We start from the raw sequence: 23,322 nt of genomic DNA, 5'->3' as shown, positions 1-23,322 counted from the left end.
CAAAGGAGGAGAATGTGCGCATAAGGACTGAAGTCTAGCCGGCTTCTTTCAACCGTGTGGCCAGCCAAGACACCCGACAGCCTTCTCTTCCGGGTGTGTTGTCGTTTGGTCGGTTTCCCTTCCCGTACCCAATGCCAATGGACAGGCGAATGATAGCCATAGTACGGAATCATGTCTTGGATAAGGGGGTGATGGGTGGAAAAACCTGCGATCGGGACTTGCCTAGGGAATCGTGGTTGACTTGTCCAAGTTGGGAGCGTTAGCGAGGCCTCACATAGATGATTCATCTAGTCGTCCACAATACGAGTTCCGAGCCTACAGTTTCCAACGGCCTGGCTACCAGAATGAATGGAATAAACGGAATAGCTGACAGTGGAGTATGTGGTGTTTCGACAACAGGACAACAACAGGACAGCAACAGGATAGCTGGTTAGCAATCGATAGAAACGGGATACTCGACAGTGGAATAGATGATTAGTCACGCATAACAAACTGAGTCAGTCAGGCATAAACACGGGATCAATAGGTCTCATTCTGTCTTAGGTAGGCTAGTCACTGCTTCCTCCATTGTTCGTTCCAGTCCATCCAGCTTATTCAAGCCGCAACCATATCGACACTTGTCACCTTCTCGCCACCACCGGCACCGCTGCCTGTAATAGGGGGCGTAAGGTTCTGGACCTTCTCAATCTTCGGAACGACTCCGAAACGCGTGTTGCCTTGGTCCCAGATGGCGTATACGCTCTTGAGGAAGACATCGCCGAGGATATCGAAGGGCATGTCACCCCGAGACTGGACGCCACCGTACCAGTTCTTGTCGTCGGCAGGAGCGAATGCCAGGTCCTCCTTCTGAATCACAAAGGACTTGCCGCCGATGTCAACACTGAAGTCGGGGAGGTCGTCGGCTGATGTGCTGAGGGGGAAGACGTAGCCTTGGTTCTGCTCGTCGTAGGTGGCGCCGGGGATCTGATCGTACAGTGCCTTGCAGGCTGCGTCAGACATGAGGGCAAGGGTGGTGCCGGTATCAGCAATGGCCTGGTTTCCAGACTGCTCTGTAGACTGTCCGTTCACAGAGAAGCTTTCTGAAGGGAATTGCCAAAAGCCTTGGGAGTTGTCGATCGGGGTCCAGTAGATGTCTTGGCCCTGGACTAGATCCTGATCGATGAAACCGAAGGTGTAAAAGGACTCCTTCTGGTCGCGGTCGCTGTAGAAGGCGGAGGTGAAGAGCTCGGAACTCTTCGGGATGTCGTCCTGAGCGATCATGTTCTCGACGGGTGTAGCAGCAGGCTCATGGGTACCATTATTGTCAGTCACGGTGTTGATCTTGTCGAAGGCTAAGCCGAGAAGGCCATCGCCAGTTCCTTGGGCGAACTGAGCCGACATCTTCTTGGCAAGCTCGATGACCTGATTCTGGATCTTGAGACCGCCGATTATGACGTTGTCGGTGCCGCAGTCGCCAGAGGCACTGGATCCATCACCGTAGGAGATCTTCCAGGATCGATCAGGGAGCTTCTTGAAGGTTTGGGACTTCTTGGGGTCGAAAGCGTTGTGCCCCTTGGTGCTTCCCTGCTCGGTGGAAAAAATCCACAAGTCGGCCGAGCCAGTGTCGAAGTCTAGCATAAACTTCTGGGCCGGTGTGCCGATTTCCACTGGGCAAAGATACCTATTATACAAGGTTAGACGATATGTCAACTGGCAGCAACGGCGGTAATGGAAGCAACAGGACAGTGACAGCAACGGGATAAACGGTGGTGGTGGGATAGCGACGTTTATCGTGACAGTGGAATAAGTGGTGACGGCGGGATGAACGGTGATGGTGACAGTGACTTACATGGAGTCGTTCTGCTGGTCCTCGGCAGTGACCTCGCCATGGTTGGCATCGCCGCTGGACTGCTTGACGAGGACACGGTTCTGGCGGGCACGGCCACCGACGAGGGCTTGCTTGACGGCAGCGAGGCCATGCTGGTCGGTTCTCATGACGTGGCGGTAGGGGCCTGGCTTGGTGGGCTGGAAACCGAATCGGTTGAGAAGGTAGACGTAGGACTTGGTGCCATGGCTCTGGTAGTTGGGGTTGCGAACAACGCGGACCTTGCTCAGCCCCATCGATTGAATGAGGTTCTTCTGAGAGGAGAGAATGGCATCCATGGTGACTGCAGGTGATGAATACTGATACAGAAAATGTTGGTGTTGAGAGAAGATGGGGATGGAGACGGGAGTCAGAAAGGAGGGAAGAGGTGGGCTTTTATGTCCACAGCAAAGGCAGGGAGGTGTGTGTTCCTACATGTCGGTAGGCACCAGTGCTTGCCTTCCACTGAGATACGTAGATAGGTAGGAACAAACTGGGAAGCGATTTATGGAAGCAGCGTGACAGCCCCTGCCCACCTGCACCTAATGACACATTGTGGATGAGTAACATCCCCAGGCGAGTACCCCCGCGCTCCTACCCACATGAGGTATCAATGCATGCATACCTACCTCTTACTATATGGGGGCACTGCATTTAACCCCTGGAAGTCAAGTCGGTCACATATATACTGGCGCAAGAATCGAGGATATACTTACCTACCAGAACGAATTTTATATTCGTAAAAATAATGGTAGAATAACGGTAGAATAACGGTAAAACAGATTTCAGCCTTTAAAGATTAGATATAAAAATATCTATATATATTTACTTAGAGACTTATTTTGAGTGTAGATGTGACTACCTATTCGCCTTGCGTTCTATTCCCAGGGGCACGAGACATTACCAATCTGGTTCGATGCCCAGGTGTTATGTGAACATAACATCTGATCAAATTGATGTACTTTGCCTTCGCGTGGGCTCAGATGTCTCGGCAAGGTCAGTTCCACTGTGTGCCTACCTACGCGCCTACCTTCCATGGCATTGGCATCGGATGTCTGGTACTCATCAATGCAACGACGGTATTTGATGTTACGACTGGTTGCTTCTGCGTATCTCCATGTCATGCCCACTTGATTCGTGCCTACCTAGGTACCCAGGCAGAACCCATGGATCGGACGTGCTGTATGGGTTGTTGAGAATGTTACGCGAGGTAAGTAGCTGCTTCAGATTCGGGTGTTAGTTGTCTCCTGGGCTGAGGAAGTGACAACAAATCAGAAAGGGGGTGCCTCATTCGACGTCATGTCGGTCATGCGAAATGTTTGCACCTACCACGCACAGCACAAACGGGCCTCTGGCAGTTGAGAAGGTTGCGGGTAGATATCAGGGAAACACCCCGGTCTTGGCGCCTGCCTTGAGATCGTCTGTAAGGAGGGAGTGGGGCACTTGATGCTTGATGCAGGCTGATCCATCATCTGGCCTGGTCCATTGGTTCATTGGTCCATTGATAAGAGCAGGAACATGGAGCTGCTGCCTCTTCCCCAGTCGGGCCAGTCGGCATTAGACATGGTGCCATCGATACATCAATGGGTGATGGAAAGAGCAAACCCTGCTGAGTGACCCCCGTCACACTAGAAAGCAGGGCTTTAATCATCCAGTCGTGCCTATTGAGGTTACCTTGCGCCCAATTTCAATGTTTGGTGTTGCTGTTTCGCGTGTTCCTAGATGGCATGGGGGACTTCAGTGTTGATAGGAAGGAAGCAGCTGTGCTGAGCTTGGATCGTCGATCACAAGTGGAACCTCAGTTGCCGAATCAGGGTGATACCCATTGCCTCATTTGAACCAAACGCGCCGTGCCAAGGCCACCAAGCCCGGGGAGCTGAAAGCTTGTTTCCATGAAACTGCAACCACACCTAGGCGCTCTCCACTCCACTCACCTGCCTGGACGCGACAGCATTGAACGTTCGAACGGTCTGCTGCATTGAACAGTCGTTCGTCGGGAGGCCTTCATTGGGTGTGGGTGGTAGATGGAGCAGTCGGACACAAACATACATCCCCAACTTTCTCTCGCACGTTCCGGTAGCCGTCCCTCCCGAGGACTCTCGCTTCGCCAACCTATGCCATGAAACAAAAAGTACATGAAGCATGAACTATGGTATTACAGGTGACGACGCCTTCTCAAACATGATGTTCAGTGTTTCCTGGCCTGGGTCGCTCAATTGCATGTGAACTGGTTGGTGTCTAGAACCCGGCTCCCTCCCGACGATACGTGGGTGTTGTCAGGGAAATCTCTAAATACGAACCAGGGGTTCTTTTATTTGATGCATTTGCAAGATTACCGGTAGTGTTTCGTATGTGTTCGCTCTGTGGCCCTGCTTAAATGTGTTTGGTGGCGATGTAATCCCGTTGATGCGTTGATGCGCTGGCCGCTAGTAGCGGGTATTGCATACTAGCAAAGATTGGTCGCAGCTTGCTCGCTCATCGACATTGCAACATTGGTCATCTCCTTGCATATATATATCCTAGATATATAAGACGTCACATTTCTCTGTGGATTGTTATGCCCTATTGATTTGGAAGACAGATGGGAAAGGTGTACGGCAAACACGGACAGGACATAAGAACAGCTTGTCCAAGGGCCAAATCGAAGGGCAATACTGAATCTTCGTACTATTTGCACGAGCGATTCCCTTGAAAGTTACTGAAGCAGACCTTCTGTGTGCTTCTCATACGGATGTCACGGAGATAATCCTCCTCTTGTTCCGAGATTCATGACCTCCAACCCTTGTGCCCAGTATGAGGTCCTTGTTAATCCTATAAGTCAAGCAACTTGCACGCATCACCACAATCCTCGCAAAACTGAAAGGTGTAAGGGAGGTTATGGCAAAAAAACATTCCTTTCCAGACATGTAAAAAGCCGATGCGAAGATGCGAAGATCCTCACAGAACGCTTTCCGATTTGCTGGTTAAATCCACTTCAAAAGAGAAATAGGTTCCAGAATTTGGAAGCGGTCTCATGAAGCATCTGGCCTCTCATAAGGGGTGATGACTTCTCAATAGAGGGTAGGAGCTGCGCGTTCGGAGTGCGAAGTCTTACACAGAATGAGTAACCACTGTTCCATCTCTAGTAACTGAAATGAAGTCGAAGAGCCGGTGCAAGCGAGCTTATTATCCTGCACGACGGTCAGTCGGTGATGGCCACATCGAAAACCTGTACCTGTGAGCCTGTTCTCATAGGTACGCCGGTGCCAGCTTATGTTTGGTTGCACTGGATGGCAGAAGCCTGGCTGGGTGAATGCTCGAGGGGAAATATTATAAGTCCTATTTGAATTGCGTATGCCACTGGCATTGACTTGCATTGAGAAGAGCTAATCAGGACCTACTTACACGAGGAGCTTGTCATTCTGGGAAGTCATTCCTAGATCATTGTCTATGAGCGCATATTCTTGAATATCCACTGCAGACTCAACAGTGGTATTGCTTGATACTCAAAATACGTCTTCGATGCCATGAGAGGGGGAAGTAGCCCGATTTGCGAACAATGCAGCCCCTTGTCCAGTCCCACCTGCTGAAAGTCGATTGCCGAGCCATACGTTTGTTGGAAGGCCACTAAATCTCAAGGCTTCGTCGAGGCAATTGTTGACGATATGATGTTTGAAGGGAAAGATCAGTTGCGGTAGTAGTCAAAGGAAAGATTGATATATCCTGGAGGGGAATTCATAAGCTGCATGGCCAGCCCATGGCCATGGCACTGGGATTAGGGGGTTTGGGAAAGTATGTAAGCCAACGCCAAGATCCGCATCCCCCGGATATCCGTTTCTACATTCGCATGTCGTCTACCATGTAAGTTTCACTGGGGCACCTGTCAAATCTGACAACGCAAAATCCAGATAACAACATATTTGATGCGCATTTACATGGCCTATCCTAGCCCGTAGGATGAACACATGGCTCGATCAATGACATCTGGATGACCCAATCGTCCGTCCGTAGGAAGATAGTACGCCCCTAACATGGCATGTCGCATGACTCTGGGAAGAACTCCTCAAATCTCCTGCGTCACTGGCCATATCAGCACTGGAGGTTCTCGCCGGGGCCAAAAGAGCCGGAAGCTTATTAGCTACGTTATGTGAAGTCACAATTACACCGGGCACATGATGATTTCGAGAGAGAATGACAAGTACTTTTACTTGATCGAGCACCGGGCGAGCACCGGGCGCTAGGAATGCCATGACCAATACCTGCATACCTAAGCTGTAGCTAGGGCCTTGAGTCACAAAGTCGCGGCCGCCAAACCACCCAGCGATGAGGTCAGCGCAAGATACTCGGAGAACGGGAATAAAAAAGCATCTCCGGCTCAGGTGAAACATTGGCCAGTACACGAGAATAATCAAATAATCTAGGCATGCTTTAGTCGAACATGCGCTGATGTATTCTGAAGACGGCTGGTCATGATAGGCCCAAAGCCGTTCTTGTCTGTTGGTGTGGGCGTTTCATCTGGAACTTCTTGCAGCTGTGGCCTGTGGGTGGATTGGACATTGACAGGACACCGGACCAACCAAAACACCCCGACCAGCGTCTATCCAGTAGTCGTCAACATATGCAATAACGGCCACAACCACGAATTGATGCACTTGTGTCATTTATCCGAGTGCTTACTCGAGGGCCACGCGATCGATGGTGGCATGTGTGTGTGTACTGTAGCTTTTGGCATGGAGACTTCAATGTCAGATCTGCATGTGGTTAGGCCGGGTCCTTGCCAGAAGCTTGCCAGAAGCACTTCTTGTGTGGAGGATCTGCCACACATGATGCACTGTTCACTCTGAGCAGGTGGCTTGCAGGGTCTTTTTGGTACTCTGCGGGAGCGGGTTGCTCGGCCAGTCGCTGCTGGCGAATCAAGTGCATTGGTGCGGAGCCCTCTGGGATTAAAGTTGACATGGATCAAGAGCATCGTTGGGACTCCCTCGTCCCGTCAACCAACCATGGAAGAAGACGATAAACATCCCACTCTCGACGCAACACGCGTACCTGACAAGACATGAGTGAACAAAGGAGGTTGGTGAATGTCAACAACTTCGTTGCTAGGTAGGCCTGCACTTGGTAATGTGCTGTAGTAGTCAGTAGAGAGTCTGTTGAGCATCAACGAACGATTGGTTTCAATTGGAGAACCCAAGTTCTCCTCCCACATCTGGAATTGTATGCACGACCGATTATTCATCAGAGATCTTGAGGGGCGCAAGTGGAGTGAGGATGGTTCTAGGTTCTAGCGCCCCGGCACGTCATAACCTCATAGGCCGCCCACCGAGCTCAATCAGCATCATCGATTGGCTTTGCCGAGAGAGTCGACTGCAGGTGACAGGGACAGGGACTCGCCCATCGACTTTTGTCTTAAGACGCCCAATTAATTTTGAACAACCGGTTGTCAGATCAATCGAAAATCACATTGTCCCATCCCATCCCATCACATCCCAGACCCCCGGCACCAACCACCAAAAGATCCTTTATCCAGTTCCTTTCCCCCTCCTCCCTTTCTCAACCCTCCCAACTCATTACACATCTGTTGTTCGTCTCGAGTCTCTTTGTCCTCAGGCATCGCAAAGTCGTAACAATCGCATTCTCATCCAAAGCTTCACCATCCCACCGCAAGCTCCACTGTCTGTATAAGTAAAGGCTCAAGCGCTCGAGACCCACTGCCACCAGCTCTCTTCATTCACCTCGACCCCAAAAAGAACCAGATACCGTCTTATACCAAGCGTTCAGCCAACCACACTCACCAAAATGGAGATCGTCAACAGCGCAATCCGGGCCCTCCAGTTCCTCTGGACGCTGCTTCTAACTGCGCTCATCGGCAATGTCATCGCAAGCAACCACAATGGCCCCATGGGGTCGATCAACCTCGCCATGTTTACGGCCGTATTATCGTGGCTCGCACTGATCTACGGCCTGGTCGCATCGTTCGTGACATCATTGGCGATGCCCCTCGTCATGATGGTGCTTGACGGAGTCGCGACACTCTTCACTTTCATCACAGCCGTTGTGCTCGCCGCGCGGCTCGGCGCCCCCAACTGTTCGCACATTGTAAGTAGCCCGTTCGTCCAAAACCACACTCACGGTCTCTCGAAACTAATCATGATGACCTCTTCGTGCAGGGCGGTAGAGGTGCCGACTACATCGCCTACGGCTCCGCAGACAACACGAAGCGCTGCCGCGAAATCCAGGCTAGCGACGTCTTCCTGTGGTTCCTTTTCGCCTGCTTCATTGCCTCCCTGTTCTTCTCCTTCAAGGCCTTCCGCAGTGTCGGTGGCTCCCACCGTGGCCCCAGCATGTCTCAGGTCGGTGTTTAAAGCACCCCGGCTTGCTGATACCTGCCTCTGCTACTCACAATTGTGGGCGAGAACGACGTGGAATCCTTGTTGAATCTCAATCGCAACAACTGTTGTGCATTATTTTCTGGTGGTAATTGGTTGTATCTGTCCGGACTGACTCCTATATGGATAATTTGGATCTGAAAACTGGATCTGAAAACTGAATACCTCTGGGGCAACGGTTGGGCATTGGATATTCATCGGCTTGGGCCGGCGTTCTTGTACGAGGATGGATGACTTAGATGCCCGTTACGATTGATTGGAACCTTATCCGTAGTAATTATTTTGAGGAAAGTGGTGGAAACGTCGCGAATGGCTTGCCACGCGACAAGCACTGTATTTAGTAATAATATGAGCAAAAGTTGAAGGAGTCGTTGAATAGACGTGTGTGTTGAGATCCCGAGTTGAATCTGTGTTATTCTTGGCGGTAATTTTTAAAGCAAACCCGTGCAATAGACCGTGCATGTAAGGCAGCCATTGTGTCACTCCATTTGCCGATGGTCTAGTGACAGTCTACTGGAAGTCTAGTGTTTAGTAGCTCGACATAATTCCACCATATAACAACAAAGTGCCAATATAAACCTCTAGAGCATTTGTTCCGCTCCGTGCCTTTTAACCTAGTGGCAGCACATATAAGGAACCGTGAACAAAATGCGTACAAGTATGATCGTAATGTGTAAGAATTTTATGATATTCTAATTAAAGGGTAAACCAAGGGGCCAATCTCGGTTTTCATCTCAGAATCAAGTCCTTTAGTGCTTTTAATACAGCATATAATGTACATTGTTTTACAGGTGTTATGAAAGAGACACCTGATGTATACACTCTATTCTAAACCCTCTCGCTGGCCCAGATGGCGCCGCGGCAGCCGGCCTTGATGACGCTGGTGAGCAGCCAGTAGGGCTTGGCCTCCTTGGCGTCGTTCTCGAGGGCGTGGTCGAGGTGCTCCAGCTCCTCGTCGCGGATGCGGCGGAGGGTGCCGACGAGGTCGCGGAGCTCGGGGCCGACCTCGTAGCTGTCGGCCTCCCCACCCTTCGAACATCTCGAGCAGCGACCGGATCTGGGAGTTGTAGTGCGTCCCTATCTCCGTCTCCACCGCCTCCGTGCACGCCATGGCCGCCTCCCGCCCCAGCACCGCCGTGCCCCAGCCCAGCCCGCTTGCGAGGACGGACCAGACCGGGTACAGCGCCGTCGGCCGCACGCGGTGCTTCGCGAGCAGCGAGTTGAAGGTCCGCAGGTGGCCTGCTTCTTGCTCGTACATGTGCGACATTAGGGGGCGCAGGTGCGGGTGCGCATTCACGAGGGGTGGCTTCTGGGCTGTGTAGATGAGTGTCGCGGCCAATTCGCCGGCCTGGTTGACTCGGAGCTATGTGTGCCGTTGCGTCAGCGAGATTGCTCCCTCTCTACTTCCTGGACAATATTGCTCTTGAACAATTGCTTACGGCTGAGGACAGGAAGTCGCGCTGCTCCTTGGTCAGAGGCTTCCGCTTCGGTCTCTGGGCGGCGGCGGCGGGGCCGTCTGGGTTCGGAGCGGCGGCTGATGCGTTGCTCTTCGGGGTCGTCGTGGAGATGCAGCGCCGGCTCGGGGGCGAAGAGGGCGGGCGCCAGAAAGTCATGGACGGGGAGCTGTCCGCTCTGGCGCAGCGAGCGCATGAGTGACTTTGAAGAAAGCATGGTCAATTGGATTGTTATTGTCGTTGCCGTTTCGCTTCCCGCAATCCTTTTTCACACAGGCTCCGAGGTGAGCCAGCTTATCGAACGATTCAGAAGCTATTTCGATTTATGATGCGCGCAATGGGAGCAGGGGGGTCTTGCCACTAAGCGACAGCCTACCGGGTGTAAGTGTCATTGCTTATCGATAGGCGTATGTACGTACCAGCTACTGGTATGCAGCTATCAATACCAGCAATCGATGCTTACGAGAGAACAATAGCCCCGTAGAATACCGGATGATGGGGTTTCTCTTATGTCTTGACATACCTAACAGAAATGAGTCTTATGTTTCCAGACTTATGAGGTTTGGAAAGGCTCATGCCGCTCTGCAGCAGCTGAGTCATTCAAATCCTCCAATATAATCCATGATAGTAGCTACCTAAGTAGTTAGTTGCATAATCTTCCAATATAGCATATCTAGGCTGAGTTGTCGCATATCCTTGCTCATATATTCCTATAGACAGGCAGTAGCGGTCAATCGAATTATAGCGGGTACGCCAAGGCTATCCACCAACCAATTAGGTGAGGCTGAGGTTTCCAATAAACTGCAGCCGATGCTGCTGAGTTTCCCTGGAAAGAAAGGAGTTTCGCGTCGACCACGCCTCTCTACGACACATTTTTAGCTCTTTTCCTTAACCGCCACCAAGCTCGCGCCTAGAACAGTATAGAAAAGAATTGTTTTTCTTCTATAAGCATCGGGTTCCTCTAACTTGCTTGCGCTCTTCATCAACCGCAGGCGCGTTTGCTATTCACCTGTCAGCCGTGGCGGATTCGGAATCGAAACTCGAGTCTCGAGAACGACGCGGACGACGACAACCGCCACGATGAGTGACGATCTTGACGACCAGCTTATGGCCCTGGTGGGCGGGGATGAGGACTCGGATGAGGGTTCGGAGCAGGAGATGAACATCAGTCGCTCAGGCTCGGAGTCGCCAGATCCCAAGAAGTCCAAGAAGGCTGCGCCGGCGAAGAAGGCCAAGAAGCGGAGACAGGATTACTCGGATGAAGAGGAAGGCGAAGCGTAAGTTGCTTTGATTGTTCCCCATCATCAGCGGATTGTGTTTCTTCGCGCGTTGTCCCCAACAATCGCCCTGATTGTGCTGCGTAGTGCGCAGCCAGGTACAATTTGATGGGCGCCTAGCAGCATTCAACACCAAGATTAAGGCATCAGTTCAACGCAGCTTCACAATTTCTCCGTGGGGAACGCTTCACCTCAATCTGCGTTCGATTAACCACTCCGATCATGTCTCTCACAATGCCCATTCCTGCCTTTACTAAAACGGCTCTCCATACTAGATCATCCGACGCGGAGTCTGTTGCTTCTCAAGAAAGCGCACCCATGGACGAGAGCGACTCCGAAGCTGGCTCGCCAGCAGGCAACAACACAGCCGTGTTTGACGATGAGGAGAACAAATATCCGCACGAGGGCATGTTTGCTAGCGAGCAGGAGAAGGAAGACATCATGGGAATGCGCGAGGTCGAGCGTGAATCAATTTTGGCCGAGCGAATGCAAGAGATCGAGCGACAAAGACAGAACCGCCTGTTGCGCCAGCTGGTGGGCGATAATGACAAGAAGGCAGCCAAGAAGCGCAAAGCAAATGATGCCGAGCTCGAGGACGCACAACGCAAGACCTCGCGCCAGCGCACAAAAATTGGCGGGAACAAGGTCGGCGAAACAAGTTCTGGCATCGAATCCCTCCGACGCGCCAGGGCGGAGAAGAGCGACCGCCAGCGCCGCCTCGCTGAAGACCGCGAGCGAAACAAGGACAAGCGCACATCCTTCTCGCGCGACAGCCCTGATGACGATAGAGACGACGACAGCGATATCGAATGGAGTCGCGATGATAGGCGCCGGTCTAGGTCACGCACTCCCGAGCAAAAGGAGGCACCCCCTGCAGAACTTCGTGATATAGAACGCGTTCGACTGAGCCGAAGTCGATTCGGTCAGATATGTTTCTTCCCTGGGTTCGAGGATGCCATCACTGGCTGTTTCGTTCGTATATCTATTGGGCCTGATAGCCGAGACCCTCGAGGTGGGAATGTCTACAGGATGGCTGTCATCAAGCGTACGTTCGGTACCCATTTCGGGGAGTTGTCGAAGTCATGCTAACTCCTCTCTAGGATTTACCACGGGCAAGCCTTATGCGATGGAGAAGAAGACCGGACAGACCTTTGTTACCGATCAATACGTCGTCGCAGCTCACGGTAAGGCGGAGCGCGAGTGGCCCTTCATCGTTTGCTCCGAAAGCGACTTCACCGAGGTATGACCCGAGGACCCTTTGTCTCCCCAAACGTTTATCTAACCCATTTTAGTCCGAGTTCAATCGATACAAGGCCACCGTAACCAGCGAAGGCGGCATTTTCCCCAAGAAACCTGCGTTGGTTGCCAAGATCGATGATATCAACAAGCTCCTAGGCCGATCCTGGACCGATGCAGAGCTAGATGAGAAGCTTCAGCGAGAACGAGCCCTCCGCGACAAGTTCAACCCCGCCGAGCGGAACCGACTAGCCAATGCTATAGAATTAGCAAAAGAGCAAGGTGACATGGACAAAGCTACTCAACTACAAGAACAGCTTGACCAGATTGAGACCCCCGTCTTGCCTTCAAGACGAGTCTTACAGCCAACAAGAAGGTATCTTCAGCCAACAGCCAGCAAGACAGACTTGCTCAGGTCAATGCGGAGAACCGGAAGCGTAACGCTGAGGCTGTGCGGAAGGCACAGCTCAGGGAGAAGGCCAAAGCGCGAGACATCGAGAATCGCATTGCACGGGGTGAGGAAGTCAAGGAAGACACGTCGCGAAGACTGCGCACCCAGCCCAAGTTTCTGCTGGATCACAATGAGGTGGAGGAGAGAGTTAAGACCGGGACTAGCGGCGCGTCGACGCCAGCCAACGGTACGCCGAAAGCCAACGCCTCAGGGAATGGTAACCGCCCTCTCCCTCCTCACATCGCCAAGCTGCATCAGAACCAGAGCCAGAACGGAACAGAAAATGGTGGCATGCCTCAAATCCATCGCCCACTTGTGGACGATGATATCATTGGCTCGCTGGATCTGGACATCGACGTCGAGATCGACTGAGGGAACTACACATCTGAAGTGGGTTGGTAATGGGTGAGTGTTGTACGATTTAGCAGCATGCCAGCAGTCCTGGCCGTTTGCGATGGGATTTCGAGCGAGTTCGGCCAAGCGGCCCTCAAACAAAAACCAGCTGGTGGTCTTGGAGATAGCCCGAGACGACGGTAGTACCAGCAGTGAACAAAACGGAGTGGTCAGGCCTGATGAGCTTGTACTATACTATGATATGCGACTGAATTCCTAGTGAAAGCAAGCGATCGACGCCTGAACGGCTCATCTAAACAATAAGATTGAAATAACATGCATGGATCTTTAGCTATATTACAGTGAAACCCCTGCATGCCATTGACCCGTATCAGAAACACGTAAGGACAAAGATTGGAAACGATCTGTCTGAAGCCGATGCAGTGGCTGAGCTGACTGGCAGACCCCTAAAATGGGGGCTGGATGACTAAAGCTGTACCGTAGCTAACCGCGCAACATGCGGGGCCCCAGATTTTGTAATTTTGGCTGGGCCAGCCTGTCAGCCTGTGATCGAGGGATAGAGTAACAACTCGATTTGCCGCATGTACACTCTTTTCAAAATAAAGATATACTTGCATTTCCCGTTACTACTCCGTGTCCCTGTTTTTCTCCTTAGCTTGCGCACTCGTATACCATGAAGAACTTCGAGCAGTCAGTAGAGAAGGCCGTGGCAGATGGCGTGGTGCTCGGCGCTGTCGTGTGCGCCAAAGGTACCGAACAACCAGTAGTGGTCGGTCTGTTCACCCTGAAGACGTTGAGTACTGACCTTGCGTAGGCAAAGTCAACTACAGCAAAGTCTTTGGCAATCGTACACTTAAGCCCCAAGCCGAACAAATGGAGAGGGACACCGTCTTTGTCCTGGCTTCCATGACGAAACTCATGACGAGTATTGCGGTTCTGCAACTGGTCGAGCGGGGTGCCGTCAAGCTGGATGACGACGTTGCTCCCTTGCTGCCGGTGCTGGCAAAGCAGCCAATACTGACTGGGTTTGGAGAGGACAGCACACCCATTACCAAGGAGAGGACGGGTCCGATCACGCTTCGCCATTTGCTGACACATAGTGTCGGTGGAACCTACGAGTTTGCGAACGGCGATGTATTGCAATGGAGAAAGATTCAGGGCCTTCTAGGAAAGCCCGCGGTCACTGTCGAAGAAGCATTTGGGCATCCGCTCCTGTACGAGCCTGGCGAGTCTTGGTGTTATGGGACGGGTTCAGATGTACGTAACCTCCCGGACTAAAGACAACTGACAAGAACTGACAGGCCAGCATAGTGGGCCGGAAAGGTTGTTGAAGCTCTCAGCGGCCTCTCCTTGGAGGACTACATGAAAGAGCACATCTGGTCACCTCTCGGCATCAAAGACATTACATTCTGGCCAGCCGCACGTCCGGATATGGCGAACCGCATGTGTTCCATGTCGATTCGGGACACCCGATCCGGGAAAGCCGTGCAATCGCGCAAGCCCATCGAGATGGCGCCTGGCGCCCAGGAAGCGTTTGGTGGACAAGGTGCCTACGCTACTATGGGAGACTACACCGAGATACTCAACTCACTCATGGTCGACGATGAGCGGCTGCTCAAGAAAGCGACAACGGCCGCGATGTTCAGGCCGCAGCTTACCGGGGATTCCAGACAGGCGCTGAACGAGGCCATGGCACATCCCGAATGGGCCGTGGGATATTATCCTCCGGGAACGTACAACTGGGGACTCGGCGGGTTGCTGGTGGAAGGCAAGACCGAGTCCTGGAGGAAGCCTGGAACCCTTCTTTGGGGTGGCGCCATCAACAGTGCCTGGGTACGTAAGACACAGGGAGAATCCCTCGAGTTGAGAAATGACTTCTGACGAGAACACGAGCCGAGGCTAACATGGCATGCAAAAAAATCTAGTTCATTGATCGTGTGACAGGCGTATGTGGTGCCTTTGGGTGTAATTTGCTTCCGTCGGCCGACCCGCAAATAGAATTGCTCATGAAGGGGTTCGAGGAGGATATCTATGGAAAAGCAGCAGCAGATCGACCGAAGACGCGCTTGTGACGAGGGTCCGAGCCACGTTGTACAGAGTCGTCGGACTTTACTACGGCCAACCAAAGAGGGTGAGGCGGCCTGGTGGCTTGAGGCGCAGGCGGGAAGATGGGACAGCGGAAGGGATGAAGGATGATGGAACATTGATTGAAGCCCCCGCACACGGCCTAAGCCGCAAAGGGGCCCCCTGCAATGTCCCCTACAGAAACCCCTACAGAAGCCCTTACAGAAGCCCCCCGAGGACCCCCTGACCCCCCCAAAGTGGCCAGCTGCCCAACCGAGCCAACCTGACCCTGCACGGCGCAGACGGGTCGGCTGGTTGGGGTCCGATTCTTGACAAGCCTTCTCCGTATTTCCCAGCTGGGCCGTGGAGCTGCCGCGGTATTATTCCTTTTTCTCCCACCTTTTGACACATTTTTCGCGTTGGCCCGGCAACCATGCACCTCATCGAAAACAGAGCGATGTCAACCTCGCATTAGTCGAACGCGCCAGCTACCGCCAGCTACCGCCAGCTACCTCCGCACACACATGCAATTGATTGATTACCTACTCTGCATACAATACATCAATAGTCCGCTACCCGACCGCCTTGGTCTGCTTCAAGTAGTCCCTTACCCAGCTACCTAAACCGCTACCTTGCCTATTGCATCTTAAGCAGCAGCACCGCAATCCACACTGCCTTTCCTGACTCGGCTTATCGTGTATCTCGTGGCGCCTGCTTCTTTCCCCAAAACAGATCTTTTCCAAATGAGCCCTGTCTTCCTGACCGTCTCCTTTCCCCAAGCACCTGCCGAACATACGACGCAACCCGTCCATGCAACAACAACCGCCTTCTAGAACATCACCACCACCACTGACGGACAACACCTTCACCGACTCTGTGCACGGCTCAAAGCGAGCAAGGTCTCGCCCAACATGATCGAGTCTGACAACCTCCGCACTGCCTCTCTGTACATCAACAACCAGCTGCTGTCGCGCGGCCTCCTGCGCGATGGCCAGAACATCGACTTCGCCGACCCGGACGATGCTCCAGGCGGTCTGCAGGACACAATGGGGCGCATCATGGGAGTCGTCAACGACCTGATCCTCCGCCGCGACGTAGGTCACCGCCATTGCTATTAACCTGTGCAAATTTGCCTCGAAAGCGGGGGGTTTCTGCATTGATCTGGATCGGATCGCTAACATGTATTCTGTTCTCTCTAATACAGCGCGATGCGGCCCACCGTGAATCGCTCAGTACCACTCTGCTTTCGCTACGGGCGGATGCGCAGCGAAACGCCGCGGAAGCCGCCCGCCAGGCCGACAAGTTCGCCGACACACAAAGGAAGCTCGACGGCGCCGAGGCCACCGAGCGCGCCCTCCGACTTCAGCTCAAGTCCACCGAGTCTTCCGTCTTCAAGCTCAAGGACGAGGTGTCCAAGATGAAGGCCACGGTCGCTCAAAACCGAGCCGCCTGCGCCAACGATGTACGCAGGCGCGACCGCCAGATCGACAGCCTCAAAAGGGCCGTCGTGGACGCCGGCCGGGTGAGGGGCGGCAACAAGAACCGCGACGTTGTCAGCATAACTGTCGTCAACGAGGTGGGGGTCGAGGAAAAACCAAACGGTGTTTCTTACGGAGGCACCGACGAGGACGGCTACAGCTTGAGAATGGAGACGAACGAGTTCCTGACAGAACTGGCTAAGGGCCTTTGCGAAGAGAACTCGACGTTACTCCACTTGCTGCGGCGTACAGTCGGGAGATTACGGGAGATGAGTGGCATCGAAGCTGAAAATGCCAAGTCGGACCCCAACGGCGGCGATGCCACCGCTGCAGCGCCAAAGAATGCCGATGAGATGGCCGACGAGCTCGAGGACATCATGATGCATCTCAGGTCGCTACTCACCAACCCCTCGTTCGTGCCCATCGAAGAGGTTGAAGTCCGCGAGGTCGAGATCCACCGACTGCGCGAAGGCTGGGAACAGATGGAAAGCCGCTGGAAAGATGCGGTTAGCATGATTGAGGGATGGCGAAAGCGCATGGCCGCTAGCGGAAAGTCGGTCAACATGGAAGAACTCCAGATGGGTCTTCGTCTGAGCCCTGTGCGGGTTCGGAAGACGGAAGGGAGATACGACAACAGAGACCAACACCAGGAACTATCATGCGTCCAGGAAGAAGATGAGGAGGAGGAGGAAGAAGAAGAAGCAGGGGATGACGAAACGGACTCGCAGAACTCACAAATTAGACACGAGCGGCCGGAATCACCTAGTCCCAAGGAATCCTTGCACCTTGTGCCGGCCCCTCGCTACGATGAGAACGGGGGTTCGGACCTGGACTCGGACCAGTCGAGCATCTTCCACGATGATGTCGATGATGAGGAGGATGAGGAGCCAAACGTCCAGATCCTCCATGCCTCTACGGCAACTACAATTGACTCGCCTCCACTCCCGGCTGCTCCTCAACTAAGCCCCTTGAAGAACTCCCCTTCATCGGGGAACAGGCGGTCTGGCAACGGCTCCCGTCGCACCCGGCCAGGAGACTTCACCACCATCGTTGAGGAGAAGACATGGGAGATCCGCGCAGTCACTGATGACGAACCACCCGCACCTCCGCCACATGGAGCGAAGACGCAGTCTCCCAAGGCGTCCCTCGTACTCTCGCCGCCACAACCCAAAGACCTCCTCCGGCCGAATTCCACGACTTCATACGATAGTCCCCTCTTCGGTACATCAATCGAGTCACCGCTCAGAAAGCAACCCAACCGCAAACTCTTCGACCAGTCGAGGCCGGGTTCGAGAGAAACAACACCTGAGCGGGAAGTCAAGCCAGAGCCCAAGGCTGGATGCAAATCTGCCCAGAAAAAGAAGAGTGGTACGAAGCCACCGAAGCCCGCATCAAGGCCGGCATCGAGGGCAGCAACGCCTGAACTAGAATCTAAACCAGAGCCTAAAGAGGCACCCAAATCAGCCCAGAAGAAGAAGAGTGGCACGAAGCCACCGAAGCCCGCATCAAGGCCGGCATCGAGACCGGCCTCGAGGGCAGCAAGTCCAGATCTAGAACCTGAGCAAGAGCCTAAAGAAGCATCCAAATCAGTTCAGAAAAAGAAGAACGCTACCGAGCAGGATATGTCCACCTCCCCGGATGCAACTGCAAAACCGGCTCCTCCGGCAAAGGCCGCCGTACAGCCGGCGAAGAGAACAGCATCGGCACCCAGTGCCACCACCAAGAAGGATGCTAAGCCCGCGAACACCCTCACGCGGTCCAAGTCTACTACAAACACGAGCAAATCGCGTGCCCGCTCCCCGCCAAACACCAAGAATAAACGGTCTCGTTCGCCGAATACTGCCAAAGTCGCCCGGGATCGTTCGCCAGTGCGACTCAACCCACCCAACCCACCGAACCCACCCCCCTCGTCTTCGCGCCTTCCCCGGCGGAACCCACCACCGCAGAGTCCTTTGACCATGGCCTCTATAGCCGCTAAGTTGGCTGCATCGGAACGTGAGGCTGATGCAGCCCGCGTCCGCGCCAAGCTGAAGGCCGCACGTATGGGACGGGGTGCACCGAACCAAAACCAGGCAGATGGTGCCCCGTCTCAAGCTGTTATCCCTGAGGACCCGGATGTCTCCCTCGGCGACCCAGTCAAGAAGGACGTGCCAATCTTCGAAATTGAGGTCAGCAAGGAGAGCGTGTCAAAGGACGGCGATGTAGCGGAGGATGACGGAGAGGAACCGCCGCCGACTCCCAAGGAGCTCGACATCGAAAAGAGAACCAGGAGGATCACCCGAAGGACGAGCAAGGCAGTTTCCAGGAGAAGGAGTACTCTGAACCCTTGGGAGCTGGAGAGCTTAATCCAGGGGAACCTCGAGGTGGACAGCCCGGCGAGGTAACGAGAGCGAGATCCTTTCTTCACCATCGACGGTGTCATGCCTGTTGATGATGAAGGGGTGGAACTCCGGACCTGGTTGGGTTGCGATGTAAGATATCGGTACACGAATGGGCTAGGAAAACGCCGGTTGGATAAGTTTGGAACGCTTTTATACTTTGCTCGGATCTCCTGCTCCTAGGCGTGGAAATAATACTGGGCGGAAAGAGGTTGCAATTGGAGCTCTAGGAGTACTGGATGGATGGTGTTGTGTGTGGTTGGCAAATGGGGATGCTCACCACTTGCTTATAAATTTTCCTATTGTTTCCCCCCCTTAACGACGGCGCGTGTGATGGGATGGCGAGGGATATTCCGGAACAACGGCCGATGATGAAATGACGACTCGATTGACTTTGATGACAGGCATATATAATCTTGTATACTGGTGCGAAACCCCTGATGAACAAACAATATATATATAGATCTGTTTTACTACTCAAGTTTGCCTTGCTGCTTGTGCTCTATCTATGAGGATGACTTGAGTGCTCGCGCTGCTACTGGACGAGAAGGTGTTTTGGCCATATCGGTCTTGTATTCTTCCTGGCATAAGCTTATATTTCTATCTGAAGAAGAGTATTTGCTAGCCAACTAAGCACGTGTTCTATGTTTTATGCAAAAAAATCGATTGACTATTTCTCAGCTCGCTACTGTTTAACGTTCTCGCCTCCTTTTCTTTCACCAATCGTACAAGCGCGTCCACAACTCATCCGACGAACCCGGATAGGCCCGCCTGTGCACCTCGCCAAGGTCCTTCTCGTGGACCCAGGTCTGAAGGTCGTAGGTGGGGAGCTCCGGGTTGTTGTGGTAGAGGGCGCGGACGCCGCGGTCCTTCTTAATGAAGGCGACGAGGGTCGAGGCCTGGACGGCCTCCTGCCCTACGTCGAGGGAGTTGAGGACGCCGCACTGCGCGACGATGGCCGTCAGGGCGGCGTCGAGGTCGATGAGGCCGTGCCGGAGGTTGAGGCCGCCGACGGTGAGGTGCTTGACGCATTTGTTGCGGAGCCAGGCGTAACTGTTGTCATCGCCCGAACTTGTAGGGGGCACGCCGCGGCTGCTGCGGCGAGGAGGGGAGCGGGTACGGGTTCAGCTGCAGTACCTCGAGGATCTGCTCTCGAGGGCGGGGACGATGATGCGTTTCATCTTCTCGGGCCCGGCGCCGGCGCAGTTTGTGAGAGAGAGGGATTTGAGATTGGTCAGGGCGGCGTCGTAGCCACCCTCGTAGAGTCCGCTGTCTTCAAAGAAGCAATCGAGCTCACAGCCGTCGAGGAACAGTTCGGCGACGCGCTCGCTGATACCAAATAGGGGCGTGTTAGTCGACGACAGGTCGGCAGGGCTGCGAACTATGCCGCGACAATACAGCCGTTCGGCCTTGGGCCAGAAGCCAGACTCGGGCACGTCGGAGGCCTCCACTCGGGGGTAAATCTGCTCAAGCCAGAGTTCTCGGACGTTGGGCGTGCAATCTGCAATCGAGGGCTGAAGACGCGTCAGAAACGAAGTCGTCACGTTGGGGTGCCATGTTTCTTACCAGATTAACGGTGCTCTTCTTTCCCGAGAGTTTCAAAGTTTCAAGAAGAGGCAAGTCGGGCCAAGATGGTGTCCAGAAACCGCCGTTGGTGGTAGGGTAGTCAGGCAGACTGAGGAGAGACAATTCCCGTAGCGTTTTAGAGCAGTATGTGAGGAACTTGTCAAGACTTTTGGTACTATACTGGACACGGTTGCCGATATGTAGTGTCTCTAGTCGATAAGGAATGGAAGCTGTGGCAAGGCTGTCGAATAGATTGATGGATCCTTTCAGGGTGAGGTGCTGGAGCTCACCGCAAGAACGGGAGAAGAGTCCAAAGTTTTTGGCCAAAAATCCCGACTCGTCCTTGATGGCGAAGCTCCTTAAGCGCCCACAAGTATACGATTGAATGTAGCGATGGAATACTTTGCTTGCCAGCCCATGCTTTGTGCGCTTGAGGGTATAGGACTGGTGCAGCCAAACATCTCGCGCATCGGCGCTTTCCAGCTTCGCCTTCCAGGCCTTGGAAACTTGCAAGCATCGGCTGCGACGAATGGTAGAGATATCAGCATGTTTCTCTCAAGTAATGAAGCTAAGAATGGTGGAAACTTACCAGATCTCTGTCGTATCCAACGCGGTGAAAATCATGTTGATCAACTCCAGGGGCAGTGCCAGGATAGGATCAACTTTGCGCATCGCTTTCTCGACAGCGTCTGCTTGCAAACGCAGCACCTCGAGACGCGGGTGATCGGGGTATTTCTCCGCAACCAGCATGGCGCCCTGGCTATACGCATCAAAAGCAACAGCCGGTTTCTGATCGCGGCGGAGGATCTGCCCTAAGCGTAGATAACCCTGTACCGACAGTACCCAAGTCAGCCTTTCCATACTCTCTCCTCGGCAGCGTAACCTGCCTGTGAACTAGACCTTTGAGGACAAACAAGACTTACGCTGGGGTCTCTGGGGTTCCGCCAGATCATTTCCGAAGCAAGGCTGGTAGCCGTGGCAGAACGCCCTTTGCTCTTCTTCATGGCGACCAGAGTCAAGAGGTTGAGAGCATCCATATGGCCCTGGTTGCGGCAACGCTTGTCCAGCTTAGCGTTGCATTTGCACCTCGCGACGAGCTGGGCCCTGAGGTCCTTCTCCTGGAGAGCGCGCAGCAGGTCTCTGCACGTGCAAGGCCCGTCCGTGACGGTCGAGTTCGGACAACATCCTCTGACGGCCTAGGAGACGATATTCGATGAGCTACTGCGAAGAAGCAGATGGGGAAACTACTGCTCGACTCACCTCTTTGAGGAGCGCGACTGCGCCGGTCAGGTTTCCGGCGTTGTAGGCTAGCTTGCCTCGCTCCAGCGCAGTCTCTTGAGAGGCCGCAGTAGAAGTCGTTCTTCGCATCGTGCAACAAAAACAGAACTGCAGTTTACCCAGAAAGCAGCGGTGAGATGACCCTGGCTTTTTGAGCCTTGGTAGTTTGAGGTATCCTACCTATTGTTAACCAAGAATGGACAAATCAACGCTGGCTTGCTACACCCGAAATAGTGACTTACAGGGGTTTGGTGAGTTGAGATGGAGCTGATGGTCGGTTTCGTGCGACGAATGCTCTTTTACGGTCAGGATGCGGGAGACAGATTGTGACGATTCTTTCCCTCCGACTATGGCCGGTTTCAATTTCATGCTCCTTAAAAACTGCGGGGTTTTCTCGTCCCAAGATGTCGCTGTCAAATTGCTGGTAAAGATGGAAGGCAGGAAGTCGCGTCGCGGCGCGTCTTGCCTTATCGATAGTACGTTTATGTAAATTGATTGCCCCTCCTGCCTGTTTCTTGAGCAGCACGCAAGCTCGCACCTCAGATGGCTTTGGACTACGCATCACCTAGAAGCCTGTTAATTATAGGAAAATCTAAATACATACTCAAAAAAGATCACACGCAGTCGATGCTGGGCATACTCCCTCCCAGCCGCTATTTCCCGAAGATTTCGGCGGTGTTCGCAACGAGCAAAACCAAAAATCTAAGAACATACAACACCGAGGATTCCCAGGTCGTCACCGACCCTAGTACTAATTCGGCTCTCTGCTGCTTATATATGGGAGAGCGGACGGGATCCCTAGTATTCAGCAGGATATGGTCGTATGTGTGAGTAACTGCATGTACAACGAATTATGTAGGACAGACGTTCTACGGAACAACAAAAAAGGACACTCACCTCCGTAGCACCCGACAAACATTTAGCAAGGGTTATTTCTGAGCTATCTCCATTGCGTCCAGACAGACGTACAGTGGCGCCATAGGCAGATCCGGCACTTTGGTAGCGCGATGGAAGCGGCGGCTGCGGCAATGCTAAGCGCAGCAGCAGGGACAAGGGGAGGGTGTACGGGTGTACCTCAGGTTCCTTTCTTTGGATGAGTCGTGCTACCCTACCTGGGATACCCATCTGGGAGGCTGTGGGCAGAGGTGATCGGCAAAAAGGTAGAAACCCAAAACGGACTCGTGCCCAGGCATGTAACAGGACTGGAGTAACAATAAGCGCCCTTTCGGTGCCGAAGCGTGCACTCGAAAAGTTGCGAACCGGCACCGAACACCGAGTGCGCAGTGCAACCTCTTCTGGGGGGTTCTGTCTGGTCTATAGGCGACGCATGTATGTCATATTTCTTCATCGCAGTGCCGAGACGCCCGACCGAGTATATAAATAAATATTCCCATTTAAAACGAGTATGTAGCAGAGCAGAAGAGGCATTGCCACGAACAAGTAAAATGAGAGGATCCATGATATACGAGGGTCTGGGCTTCCCTTCCCCCTTGGCAACTCAAGTATGTACGCAACCTGATCGATCTACAACGTGGCCCAACTGACACGATCCTGCAAGGCATACTTTTGAAAGAATTG

At 53.3% G+C, this 23,322-nt stretch overlaps 7 protein-coding genes across 7 annotated transcripts; 4 read left to right on the top strand and 3 right to left on the bottom strand.

The window, feature by feature from the left end:
• Positions 1–594: 594 nt before the first annotated feature.
• PG997_006518 (aspartic peptidase A1) lies at positions 595–2,142 on the bottom strand (the record flags this gene model as incomplete). The annotated part of the gene is made up of 2 exons (XM_066810833.1): positions 595–1,660; positions 1,829–2,142. 2 exons carry the CDS (start codon positions 2,140–2,142, stop codon positions 595–597), a joined length of 1,380 nt encoding a protein of 459 aa, XP_066669756.1.
• A 5,458-nt stretch (positions 2,143–7,600) lies between these two features.
• Positions 7,601–8,184, top strand: PG997_006517 (non-classical export protein; the record flags this gene model as incomplete). Its single annotated transcript, XM_066810832.1, has 2 exons — positions 7,601–7,918; positions 7,990–8,184. Coding segments are annotated over 2 exons (513 nt in total), but the record flags the coding sequence as incomplete, so codon positions are not given.
• Positions 8,185–9,036: 852 nt separating this feature from the next.
• Positions 9,037–9,879, bottom strand: PG997_006516 (uncharacterized protein; the record flags this gene model as incomplete). The annotated part of the gene is given in 3 exon segments (XM_066810831.1): positions 9,037–9,220; positions 9,237–9,564; positions 9,648–9,879. 3 exon segments carry the CDS (start codon positions 9,877–9,879, stop codon positions 9,037–9,039), a joined length of 744 nt encoding a protein of 247 aa, XP_066669754.1.
• An 863-nt stretch (positions 9,880–10,742) lies between these two features.
• Positions 10,743–12,998, top strand: PG997_006515 (RNA polymerase-associated protein RTF1; the record flags this gene model as incomplete). The annotated part of the gene is given in 5 exon segments (XM_066810830.1): positions 10,743–10,939; positions 11,215–11,984; positions 12,040–12,179; positions 12,232–12,551; positions 12,569–12,998. 5 exon segments carry the CDS (start codon positions 10,743–10,745, stop codon positions 12,996–12,998), a joined length of 1,857 nt encoding a protein of 618 aa, XP_066669753.1.
• Positions 12,999–13,653: 655 nt separating this feature from the next.
• Positions 13,654–15,052, top strand: PG997_006514 (uncharacterized protein; the record flags this gene model as incomplete). The annotated part of the gene is made up of 4 exons (XM_066810829.1): positions 13,654–13,729; positions 13,795–14,237; positions 14,292–14,813; positions 14,906–15,052. 4 exons carry the CDS (start codon positions 13,654–13,656, stop codon positions 15,050–15,052), a joined length of 1,188 nt encoding a protein of 395 aa, XP_066669752.1.
• Positions 15,053–15,955: 903 nt separating this feature from the next.
• PG997_006513 (NIMA interactive protein) lies at positions 15,956–18,906 on the top strand (the record flags this gene model as incomplete). Its single annotated transcript, XM_066810828.1, has 2 exons — positions 15,956–16,138; positions 16,249–18,906. 2 exons carry the CDS (start codon positions 15,956–15,958, stop codon positions 18,904–18,906), a joined length of 2,841 nt encoding a protein of 946 aa, XP_066669751.1.
• A 710-nt stretch (positions 18,907–19,616) lies between these two features.
• PG997_006512 (uncharacterized protein) lies at positions 19,617–21,834 on the bottom strand (the record flags this gene model as incomplete). The annotated part of the gene is made up of 6 exons (XM_066810827.1): positions 19,617–19,992; positions 20,038–20,414; positions 20,467–20,986; positions 21,056–21,294; positions 21,390–21,662; positions 21,727–21,834. The coding sequence occupies 6 exons, from the start codon at positions 21,832–21,834 to the stop codon at positions 19,617–19,619; spliced, it is 1,893 nt and encodes a 630-aa protein (XP_066669750.1).
• Positions 21,835–23,322: the final 1,488 nt, after the last annotated feature.

This window comes from Apiospora hydei (assembly GCF_038363865.1).
Source record: "Apiospora hydei strain CBS 114990 chromosome Unknown utg000005l_segment0_segment0, whole genome shotgun sequence".
Taxonomy (NCBI): Eukaryota; Fungi; Ascomycota; class Sordariomycetes; order Amphisphaeriales; family Apiosporaceae; genus Apiospora; species Apiospora hydei.
The sequence above is the reverse complement of the archived record's forward strand: the minus strand, read 5'-3'. Positions and strand labels throughout refer to the sequence as shown.